The following is a 12838-nucleotide window of genomic DNA, read 5'->3' as shown; positions in this document are numbered from 1 at the left end:
TATTTTAAATGGCTTTGGCTGTTGAAATGTGGATAGCTAAATACATCTGTTTTGACCAGCACTGTTGCACTGCTTGGTGTCAGGTTTCTTTTTTTTTTTATGGGGACTGCTTAAAACACTACAGACAAAACCAAGAGGGGTTTTTTTTGGGAGAATAGAGGAAGAAAAAGAGAACATGGTCATAGCATCTCTGCAATGCTGCTTCCAACTTTCAGAAGAACTATCATTATAGAGCTCCCTTGTGATTGCTATGGTGTGCCAAAAATATCTTTTTGATGATGTCCTCCTTGCATCAAATAAGGAAAGTGAGGCCAAGCAGAAAGCTTACCTGCTATAGAATTCCTTCTCACTGAACATATGCCACAGTGCAAGGCTGAGCCTTTTCCAGAAGCTATTGCAAAGTTTCTGACTTTATAGCATCTGGGGATATGTCTCTACAGTCTCTTGTTTATATATATATATATATATATATATAATCTCAGTTGTTGCTTGCTGATATTTTTCATTCTTTTATAGGTTTAAAGAACATTGACTTTCAGACAAGAACAACAAACTGTGTGTGTGATTTACTGTAAAGACTATGGCTATGATCCAGGTAGCCTGTTTATTCCCCTGTGAAGGATGCTGCTATGCTTAAAGGGGAAGGGGATCCCTGTTGCACATGTTTCTCTGGATTGTGGCCTTTGTGAGAATATCCGTTGGCATTTGACTTGAGCTTTGTTTGCTGAACCAGTTTGCACAGTTTTTGAAAGAAAACTTAGACCTTCATCTCTCCCTCTTTTTCCTTTTTATTTTGCACATGTAACAATATCTCAGGATAGTGATTTTTCTCAAAGAAAAGAAATGAGCTATTGGCTATTTTATGCCAGAACTGAGCCAAAGTAATTGTGCCTTCTTAGTCATTTGGATATAAAGTCTAAAGTAAATGTAGCGCTACATTATTTTATTTTTTTAAAAAATAGAAGGCAAACAGATCTGAGAACAAGAAGCTAAGAAAATTAATTAACTGAGTGCTAGTTAGAATGTGCTAACAAAAATTAGCAAAAAGTTGAGCTAAGTATCCCTCATGTTATGTGTGAGCTTGCTATCAAGAATGACTGTTGGATACTATAAGCTGCACATTCTGCTATAAGAAAGCTGGTTGCCTTATTATCTGGCATTAATGTTTAACTTACCACACTACTCAATCCCAGAGCAGTATCCAGTATATAATAGATTGCAACTGAAGATCAACAGCAGCAACTACACAAAATAATATATGCAGCAATTATCCAGCCACTCGCTTCTGGAGTTATTCTCATTGACTTTACTGAATGAACAATCTGAGGACAGCCACCTTAGCATTTACTGTACACTGTAATGAGGCAGTTGCATCAGCCATCCCCTAGATCTTTACTACTGACCAAGAAATATTGATTGAGAAGAAGGGACAGTGATCCGTTCATGAGTCATTACTTGCACTTCCTTGTAAAGCTATTTTTAAATTATTTTGAGTAATTATAAATTCATAAGGATTGCCTCAAATTTGTTCATCATAGAACTGCAAGTTAGAACTGGCCAACACATGTTAATTGGGAGGATGAAGACTATACCTAATCAGCTGTTCCAGAGTTCACACACACACTGTACAAGCCGGGGTTTAACATTTCACTTTGTGTATGCAGAGCTGTTTTCAAAACTGAAGTGAATGGTGAAGATTTCACTACTATGAAGCCTTAGCACTAGATTTCATTCAGGTAAACAAAATCCAGGCATTCATTTTGATCCCTTTTTTTGAAGGCAGCTAAGCAGAGTGCCTTTAAAGCAAAATGTTCTTGATGGAGAAATAATATAGCTGCATAAAGACTTAGCCATTCAATATTTAACCATACTACCAAGTGTTTTTAATTTATATTCATACTATAATTTATTAGTGAAAATCTTCTACGAGGTAAGAACTTAATTTGATACAAATTACATGTAAGAAAAATAACTTGGATATTTACCAAAGGAAAAGAGATATTTATATATTATCCTGCCAAAGCACAAATAGTACAACTTATCACAGTACTCTTTCTTCTTGATTGTACTGTCAGATCCCTTCCTTATGCAGCTTGCTCCTGACAGACAAATGTATGATACAATTTTTGAAGAATATATATATTGTATGATGTACAAAGGTAAATAATTTCAGTATGTATACTATTAATGTATATTTATTAAATTTAGTTAAATGTTTCCCCTGTTGATTAGTTTCTTATTCTTGCAATACTCATAATACGCCAAGGGTCAGAGATGTAACATTGAGCCCAAGACCCTCATTTCCAGTCAGGGTAGTCAAAATTATCTTCCTTTCCTACAGTTCTATGCAGGGGTCATTTTGTAGAAAAATCGGTGGCGGAGCTCATTAGCATATGCCCCCCTGCCAAAAGCAACCTAATGCTAGAAAGGAGAGTCCTGGGCGAGCAAGACCTGCTTGGACTGGCTAGAGATCCAGACAGCCCAAGCAGGCCTCTCTCGCCTGAGCTCTTCTGGGCTGCCCCCCCCCCCAGTAAAAAGGCCAGCAAGCCACCTGTCACCCAAAATCACATAAAAATTGGAGAAAAGGTGGTGGGGGCTTCTCTAGGGGTTATTGGGGGCTTGACAAACCCCTGGTGGCTGGCTGCCCACTCTCCGAATCCAGGGATTGTTATGCAGCTGCACCTACTATTCAATGGACAAGGTAGGTGGGGAGGAAGAGGGGGAACCCTCAGAAAGGTTCAGGTTCTCAGAAGCTGCATTCCTGTGAGCTCCTGCTGAATCTGAGGCCTGGTTCTATGTATATACTCTCATATCTATCTTTGTTACGACTCAGAATTTCGTTATAAAATCTGCAGGGAGAAAAGATACAGAGACCTCATATCTTTCCTTCTGGTGGAAAAGCATCATGGATAGTGTGATTTTTGAACAGCAAAGTGGCTGAAAGAGGTTTCATTACCTAATCTGTGACCACCAAAACTGTGTTTTATTTAAAGCAAGTCATATTATGGTGCTGAATCATAAGGTTCTGTTGTAACTCTAAGGAATTTTGATAGGGTAGCTGTGTCAAATCAGTTGCAGAAAAACAAGCAAACAAAAATTCTGAGACACCTTCAAATTTATTGAAGCATAAGCTTTTGTAGGCTAGAGTCATCAGATATATCTAAGAAACAATCTGACATCTGCTGTTTGAATTTCTCCACACAAGCTAACCTGAATTTGATTGATCAGTATTCTTTTATATAGTTTTATTGTATTTGTCCTCTTTTCCAAAAGAGTACGGGTACTTCTTATTTGTTAAGCATGCATATTAGGACAGCTAATATTCTTAAAATGGAGCAAATGTTTGGTGTTAGATCCAGCATATGAAGTATTTTGGATTCTACTCATCTGCAGAGTCCAGGAAGTCCATTTTTATTAGTACAGTATAGTACAGGGCAAAAGATTTATGCCATCTGAAGAGAAACCATTTTATTTTAACCAGTTAAAGCTGAAGTGTCAGAAAGTCAATCCACCTTATTCATGCATTATAGTATACACAATGGCTGATTCTTCTGGGAGGAGCTTCTGCATATATAACACAGCTATCTAAAACAATATTACCTGTAATCTTTTCAGTCAGCTTGTCTATGAATTGTTATATAAATCTAGCACAGTAATGGAGTGATGTATGTACTGTGGCTAAATGTTATTCCTTGGACACCGATGAAGAGTCATTGTTCTTCTGCAACCTGGCTATTTTGTTTGTCATAGCAAGTCTGCAAAGAGCAGGTTTTGTGGAGAACCCCAGGAGTCCATGATTCAAATGACAGTCAGAAAGCTAGCAGTACTTCCTATCACTCTTCTGAGCCAGCATTTAGGGGAAAGGGCTGGGGAAAGTAATCAGGGAAATCAGGCAAAATATGGGTTCAGCACCTTTGCTTCTGAAATTGGATCTCTTCCCCACCCCACTTTCTACATGATCGAGGGTTTCATCCTTGGGAAAAAATGGAAAGGCTCTGTTAATATAAATTTGTCAATTATCACTGGCTGCTTGATATGTGCTTGGCATAACATAGTATTGAGGCAGTCTTTATATACCAACCTCCCCTGATGGGCTCAGGGCAGCTAACAACAAATAAAAACATTAAATATTAAAAACAAAATATACAAAATTATTTCCATTTTATAGTCATTAAAAGTCCAAGATGTATGTTGATGTTCTAGTAGTTATTCTGATGTTTCTGGTTTCAGTTACGTTAGTTCAGTGAGATTGTTGGTGCTGCAGAATAATAGCCATCTCCCCTTAACCAGTAAAAGCAAGTTTGAACAGTTTGGTTTTACAGGCCCTGCAAAACTGTGGCAGGTCCCACAGGGCCCTGATGTTTTCAGGGGGCGCATTCCACAGAGCGGGGGCTATTACCAAGAACGCTCTGGCTCTGGTGGTGGACAATCAAGCTTCTTTTGGCCCAGGGATTTTAAGAAGATTTTGGGACCCTGAACGTAGTGCTCTCTGAGGTACATATGGGGAGAGGCAGTCCCAAAAGAAAACAGGTCCCAGGCCATATAGGGCTTTAAAGGATATGACCAGCACCTTGAAGCGAATCCAGAATGCCATAGGCAACCAGTGAAACGTTTCCATCACAGGTTGAATGTGCTCTCGTACAGGTAGCTCCATTAGCAACCTGGCTGTTGCATTTTGCACCAGTTGCAGCCTCCAAATTTGAGTCAAGGGCAGCCCCATATAGAGGGCATTACAGTAGTCTAATCTCGAGGTTGCTGTTGCCAAGCCGTTGCACTCCAGGTACGGAGCCAGCTGCCTTATCCGCCTAAGGTGGTAAAATGCAGATTTGGCATGGCCGCTACCTGGGTCCATTGTCAGCAAAGGCTCTAGGAGCACCCCTAAGCTCTTGACCTTTGGAGCTTGCGCCATAGACATCCCATCAAAGGCCGGCAGAGGGATCTCTCTACCCAGACCACCATGACCTAGGCACAGCACCCCTGTCTTCACTGGATTCACTTTCAGTCAACTCTGCCTGAGCCATTTCACTACAGCTTGCAATGCCAGGTCCAGATCTTCCAGGGCGCAGCTGAACTGGCCTCCCATCAATAGATAGAGCTGAGTGTTATCCGCATACTGGTGACAACCCAGCCCATATCTTCGGACAATCTGGGCAAGGGGGCATATGTGGGTTATCATTCAGTATGAACAATAGTTGCTCAGATATGAGGAATACCAAGTAGACAACGGTTTCCATTTTTGCAGTCCTTCCCCCAACTCCAGGATCTGTGCTCTGTTTTGAGAAATAACTCAATTCTGCTTTCTTCTTTTCATCAGATGCAGATGAGTTATGACATCCTTTAATGAGTTCCTAAAATCAGGTGATCAAATGAGGTTGAAAAACAACAAATTTGAAGGCTAATATGACAGATGATGGTGGTGATGATGTCAAAATAAAAGTTATTGAGTGTCAAACTTTCCCTTAGATGAGTTGTACAGTTTGGGTTCATTTCTGAATGCTCAGTCACATTCAGTCTTGATCACAGCTGAGTGTCATCTCTGTACTGATGACAATTCACCATAAATTTCCAGATGAAAACACATTCATCTGGCACAAAAGTATTCTTTAATGTCATCTTTCATAGACCAGAAATAGTTCCCTCCAGCTCAGCCACATAACTCTTACCAACCTGGAAAAGGACCCTGATGGTCTTCCTTTTTGAACTCCTTTCTAACAAAAGACAACCACTGGCAAAAGACAAATTAGATAAGAAATTACCAAATCCTGCACCCTGGTTTGAAAACTTTCAAATTCGACATTTACTGCATGACTCCAAACTACATCATCTCTCAAACACCAACTGACTTTGAACACTTGATCCTTTGTAAAAATTCTAACTTAAACAAAGGTCTAATCTCTTGAATATACCAGATGCTTCTATTGAAAACTGAACTTTCTTTACCCTTCTATTCCAGATTATGGCATAGGGACTGTAAAACCATTTTAACTCCTGACCAATGGGATTCCATCTGGTCCTCTGAAGCTCTACACTCAAATGTAATTAACATATCCCAACAAAACTACAAACTAATGGCCCGTTGGTATTACACACCCCAACGTCTCTCTCATATTATCTCTCAAACCTCCCACTTATGCTGGAGGAACTGTGACATTAAAACATCTTATATCCACTGCTGGTGGGACTGCCCCAAAATCAGACAATTTTGGACTCTCATTCTTACTCAAACTTACACAAATTTAACTAATATTATAATCCCTAACAATCCAGACTTAGTTTTATTCAATAACTGGTCTGGCTTCCAAATAAATTCTACAAAGAAATCCCTCTTAATGAAACTCCTATCTTCTGCCAAGTTAGTAATCACCCAATCTTAGGTTTATCTCTTGATTCTTGGCTTCTTAAAGTCTGAGACCATATTGCTATGGACAAAATCATGGCTGGCCTTAATCAATCAGATCCCTGTCAAGCATATGCTAACTACATCACCATTTGGCTTCCCATCCTCAATAAAATAGACAATGACCCACTCTATGTGAATTTGCTCTCAAAAAATAAAATCGACAAAGACATACTATACCTCTGATGTCATCTTCACTACAAGACTATAATGGATTATAACCAAGTTTCCAGTATTTTATTTTTTGTTTTTCTATTTTATTTTAATTTAAGGTAATATTTGTATGAACAAGTATATATCTGTATGTGCAATTTTTTTTTCTTTTTGTTATTTTTGTCACTGTTAAGAAGACATTCACCTTTATACTAAACTATTTGGTTGTGTATGTATCATGTATGTAAGGTGATTTATTCTTTAATAAAATATAAAATTGTTTAAAAATAAATAAATTTCCAGATGATCTATCCTATTGTTATCAGTGGTTTCATGAAGGAGATGAGATGGAACTTTGCAGAACCCCATAAACCAATGACTAAGAGACTGTCTCTCAACATCACCTTGTAAAATTAGAAAAGATTAAAACTGGTCAAACCTCTCACCACCAGGCAATTCAGAAGGTTATCAGGATCCATGGCACCAAAAGCTGGTGAGAGGTCTAGGCAACCCAACTGGGATTCATTTAATAACCAATAACCAGAATTACAGGAGAAGTATGGCTATAGATAGTAGTTAGTTTTTTATTGTAGCAATGACAACCAAGGCTATCCTTGTATGTATTTAGGTACAGTACAACACTCTTGCCATAGCTTTAAAATGAAAAAATGTGACTTGAAAAATGAAAAAATGTGAAACTAGAATTAGGTTAGAATTAGGTTCAGCGGTGGCAGTAATTAGAAAATATGGTAATAAATATACAAAACTGAAGACTGAAAAATGAGTCTGTCACCTAAATTTTGGCACTAGATTTTAGAGCCAAAGACCTGATTTAGGGTTTTCAAAAGTAACTATCAGATCACTGAAATTTTCCTGAATAGAAATTGCCTTTAAACGATCTCTTTTTCTTCTCCCTGGCATTCTACTGCATCTTAAACATTTTATTCTGCTGTCAGTCTTGTATAATATAAAATCTAGGTTTTTAAGCAATGTATTGTAAACTCCCCAGTCCACTGCAGACCTTCAGGGTAATGATTTAATAAGTTAATGCCAAATGCCATCCAGAATCAGGTTGTCTTCATTTCCAGGCTTCCTCCAGCACTCTCTCTTCACAAACTCCAAACTTGCAAGGTAAGGCAATTTGCTGTCAAAGACTATGATTATGTTTCCTTATTATCTGGATTGAGTCAAACTGTACCTGATTATCTGGATTGATTCTGCTCCTTGTAATGTTAAATAAATTCAGAATTTATTTGGTTTTATAGTGTAATCATCATCCTTTCTTCAGGTGGTTACAACCTAGCTTCAAATAAATGAAAAGTTCTATGCCAAGGTTCCCTGTCACCTTCCCCCAGACCTAGGGATGTGCAAAAAAAAAAAAAAAAATTGGTAGTACACGGATTTGGAAGTATACGGGGGTGGGGGGGGCGGGAATACGGAATCCCGTATATTTCTGAATTCCGTAGTCGGAATAGCCGCATATACGGTAGATGCGCGCCTATTTCTGAATATATGGCCCCTATGGGCCATTGAAATCAATGGCAAATAGGGTATATTTGAAGCCGCCTGAAGGGGAGGGGGTTTGAGGGAGAGCCTCCAAATTTGCAGGGAACCTGCAGGGGACTCTCCCCTACAAAACCCCCAAGTCCCAAAAAGATTGGGCCAGGGGATCCCATTCCAGGGGCACCCAAAGAGGGTGCCTCTATTCCACCATTGTACCCTATGGGCCATTGAAATCAATGGCAACATAGGGCATAATTAGAGGCTATTGTGGGGCAGGGGGTTTGAGGGAGAGCCCCAAAAACTGCAGGGAACCCGCAGGGGACTCTCCCCTACAAAACCCCTAAATCCCAAAAAGATTGGGCCAGGGGGTCTCTGTCTTTGGGCTCCCCAAAAGGCCCATTGCCAGCAATGATGGGGAAAGCCCAATTAGCCACTTCCTCCACTATAATTGCTGTGGGGAAAGTGGTTCTGGCCAGAGGGGAGTTTGAGGAAGTGGCCCCAAAACTGCAGGGCAGCTTCAGGGGCTCTCCAGCATGAAACCCCCCTGGCCCAAAAAGACTGCACCCATCTGTGGGCACCCCAAAAGGAACACTGCTCCCAATGGTGAGAAAAAAACAATTAGAGCCACTTCCTCACTGTAATTGTCGTGGGAAAAGTGGCTCTGGGGAGCAGGAGGTTTTGAGGAGAGCCCCCCAAACTGCTGTGCAGCTTCAGGGCACTATCCCACACAAAACCCACAAGGCCAAAAAAAAATTGGACTGGGGGTCCAATTCCTGGGGCACCCAAAGCCAAACCTAGCCACACCAGAGAATCTCTATAGGACCCAAATGCACTACATCCCTCTATCTACTCTATGAACCCTACAGGCCTGGAACCAATATAAACCCAGTTGCCAACATCACTGCCACACAAAACACAATCTGCTCAAGGTCTGCTCTGCAGACCTGGCTGCAGCAAACCCAGATGCCAGCTCTCCAGCCCTGACACGGGGAGAGCTGGCCAAGCACAACAAGCATGGGGAGAGCTGGCCAAGCACAACAAGCATAGTGGCTCTGGGTCTCTCACTCAGGTGCCAGTTTCCCTGCCACAGAACACACAATCTGCAGATGCCAGCTCTCCAGCCCTGCCCCAAACAACACGGGGAGAGCTGGCCAAGCACGACAAGCATGCTGGCTCTGGGTCTCTCACCCAGGTGCCAGCTTCCCTGCCACAGAACACACAATCTACAGATGCCAGCTCTCCAGCCCTGCCCCAAACAACACGGGGAGAGCTGGCCAAGCACGACAAGCATGCTGGTTCTGGGTCTCTCACCCAAATGCCAACTTCCCTGCCACAGAACACACAATCTACAGTTGCCAGCTCTCCAGCCCTGCCCCAAACAACACGGGGAGAGCTGGCCAAGCACAACAAGCATGCTGGCTCTGGGTCTCTCACCCAGGTGCCAGCTTCCCTGCCACAGAACACACAATCTACAGATGCCAGCTCTCCAGCCCTGCCCCAAACAACACAACTCTCAAACAAGAGAAGTGGTGGACCACCACACCTAGCTCCACATCATTCTGTATCTGACACAAAGCAAGATGCATTTTGACTTACCTTGAGTGATGGATGGTTGGCTGGTCCAGGCTCTTTTGTGTTACCCAGGGTGCACCACAAGGAGGCGAGCCAGAATTGCACCCCAAATGAGGAAGCTCACTGGGACGGCCTCAGATTGTATGAGAGGAAGGCAACCATTCCTTCTCTCTCAGCTCAGCAACACACCAGCATCACTGTCTCATTAGAGGGACCTCAGCATTGGTATGATTGTTGGCTGCCTGTCATCATCACTGGCACCTCCCTCTTTCTTTCTCCTTCCCCTGAAAAGAACCCTGGGTTATCCAGGCTGGGCCTGTGGGTGCTGTCGGTTACAGTTGGGGGCTGTAATGGCTGTTTCACTATTATTAGGCATGTGTGGATGGGGGACTGGGGAAATTTAGATCGCTTTGCAGTTTTTAAACCAGCATTCACTTTTGGTTTGGGAAGGGATGAGGGGGGTGGATGCACTGCCAATCAATTTGTGAGTGAGTTTTTGGGCTGTCTTTGGACTCTAGTCTATTTTTAGTGGAGGAGCATTTTACAACCACCTTCCAAGCGCAGGCCAAGAGAGGATGCAGGCACAAGTAGGTGCTGACTTCATTTACTCTCAAAGTCTACGTTCGGGGAGCCGAACAGAGGCAAGTTGACCTTCAGGAAAACCAACTGCTCAACTGTCCAGGGTTGCAGGCGATTGCAATGTGGGCAGACAATGTCGCCCATATGTGAAAAGACGCGCTCGCTCGCTCTGCACGCTCATCGGTGGGCATGAGAGGAACGCCTTGGCCACGGAGGAGAGGGCCGGCCAGACCTCCTCCTTGGTGACCCAGTAGTCCAAAGGAGACACTTCCTGTGGCTCGAGGGGCACCAAAAGATAGTCCCCCACCATCGCAGCACCCGTCTTCGCTCTCGGTGCCCTACCGCTCCTAGAGGGGCCAACAACCCACCCGATGAATGTCATCTCAGCACTCTTCGTGGCGTGAGTCTGGTGGGAAACACTGCCTAGCTAGGGAGGTTGGGGATGAACAACAGCAGTGGAAGTGGCAGATGAGCTGCTTCCACCCCCCTCCTCCTCAACTACCAGCACTGGACCCACCCTGAATCTGGAACTCTCGACCTTCTGGGAGAGCTCGTCTCGCCAGTGATCGAGCTCCTTGGCCCGCTCGGTGACTGTGCCCTTAAGGTGTGGGTCTAACATGGTCGCCATCATGTAGACCTTATCTTGGGTGAAAGTCTGAAAGCGGGCCTCAAGCCCTTCCTGCAGCCTAACAACCAGGGCGTGCACCGCTGGAAGAATGTCTGCACGGCCTTGAGCTGGCACTAGAAATGAGGCCAGGTCCTCACGGGCCATCTGGACCATGGGGACGAACAGAGCAATGCTCGCCATGTCAGACGAGAGCATTTCTGTGTTGGTCTTGAAGGGCCCAAGAACCTCCACAGTCTGAGAAATGACCACCCAATCCTCTTGGGTGAGACGGTTCTCATCCCGAAAGACCCTCGTCTCAGAGACAAAGGCATCCAGGGCTGCTCTCTGCTCCACCATGTGCTCCAGCATGGCACAGGTGGAGTTCCAGCGTGTGCTGACATCACCGATCAGGCAGTGCCCTGGCACACCTGTCAGTGTCTGTTTCTCACACAGCTGATACAAGTCCGTATTGCTGCGTGAGAAGTGACCTGTGATGTGCTGACACTTCTGGAGCAGAAGTCGGTACTCATAAGTAGTGGCTAGATACTGACGATCCTGGCTTTTCGTCTGGCCCAATGTGTCCTTAACCACGAGGTGGAGAAAGTGGGCCATGCAAGGAAGGCGTTTTAGGCCCTGACGCTGGACAGCCGCCTTGATGTTGGAGCCACCATCAGTCACCACGAAGCCCGTGGTGACGTCCCCGCTGCTTACCCAGCCCTCTAACTGCCGTGAGAGGATAGCTCTGAGAGTGTCCGCCGTGTGCTGCGCATCAAATGCTTCGGCGTGCAGCAAGGCCCAGCGATAGCCGGCCTGGCGGCCCTGACCCTGCCTGCCACTACTGCTGCCACCCCCACACTGCACTGCCCCCAGCTCTCTGGGTTGCCACCAATGCGCAGTCAGGGAGAGATAACCCTCAAATGCATGTTGGGAGCTCCAGATATTTGAGGTGAAATGAACAATCCCCCCGGCAGTACGGGACAAATGCTCCTTCACCACAGATCTGGTCACCCTGAAAACAGCTGGCACAATGATCCTGCTAATGGTGGTTCTCACAGGAACTTTGTACCAGGGCGCCAGGTACTCGAGCAACCCTAGCACCCCAGGATTCTCGACCACTGAAAATGGAAGCCCATGGGCGATCAACCTGGCAAGGGTCCAGGTGATCACCCTCCTGCCATACCTGATTCCCCCTCTTGGCACACAGGTGTGTCCCCCACCAAACATCTCAGGCAGAGATGCCTGGCGTCCCTGTACTTCCACGGAACGCTCCTGAAGAGCAGAGGTAGTCGCGATGGGACGGACCTCCTGGCTGGGTGGTGTTGGCCGCTTGGGCACCACAGCACCAACCTGCTTCTCCCCCTTAAGAAGCACCCCCGAGTGGTGCTTCCGCAGGTGATTCCATATCCCCCCCAGAGTCAGGTGGGCAGGGTCCCACCCACGACTGATCCGGGCTGGCACTGCACATAGCGTGGATCCTCTGTAAGTTGGAAATGCTTCCAGACTTCGGAGGTGAACGGATGCCCAAACTGACTGGCAGCTTGGGGGTCTGGAGCCACCTCCTTTGAGATGCTCGGGGCAGACACATTGTGGCTCGGGGTGGCAGGAGGGGCTGGCGGCCAGGGGAAAGTGGGCGGAGATGGAGGCACCTTGTGTGTCTCCATCTCTTTCTCCTCCACCCCGTGCGGCCTCCCCTCCTGGCCATCCCCTGAAGAACTGCTGGTACCCGAAGGAACCGAAGAAGGGGGCTGGTCCTCCTCAACCAGCTTCTCCTCCAGCTTCTGCACGACACTCTGCACCCTCCTTGCGGTGATCGTTTTGGACAGAAAACTGTCCCCAAAGCTCATCTCCAAGGAGGGCTGCACTTGCTGCGCCTCCTCCGGCTGCTGAGGCCAAGCAACATCAGCTGGAGGAGAGACTGCCCGAGCAGCAGACCCCTGCTCAGTGCTAGCACCTAATGGCACCTCTGCTGGGGGCGCCCCAGCAGCAGCCTCGATGAAGGGCCTAAGGCGGGCCTTCTTCTTCATCAC

General features: G+C 45.1%; 1 protein-coding gene across 1 annotated transcript in view; it reads left to right on the top strand.

Annotated features, from left to right (window-relative positions):
* Positions 1–2217, top strand: part of SLC37A1 (solute carrier family 37 member 1) — a 60198-nt gene extending 57981 nt beyond the window's left edge. Inside the window, exon 20 of the mRNA XM_060234217.1 lies at positions 517–2217. Coding sequence (XP_060090200.1) covers positions 517–532 — 16 coding nt within the window. The 3' untranslated portion in view covers positions 533–2217. The remainder of the gene's footprint in view (positions 1–516) is intronic.
* Positions 2218–12838: the final 10621 nt, after the last annotated feature.

This window comes from Heteronotia binoei, chromosome 3, assembly GCF_032191835.1.
Source record: "Heteronotia binoei isolate CCM8104 ecotype False Entrance Well chromosome 3, APGP_CSIRO_Hbin_v1, whole genome shotgun sequence".
Classification (NCBI taxonomy): domain Eukaryota; kingdom Metazoa; phylum Chordata; class Lepidosauria; order Squamata; family Gekkonidae; genus Heteronotia; species Heteronotia binoei.
This window is presented reverse-complemented; position numbering and strand designations above follow the sequence as displayed.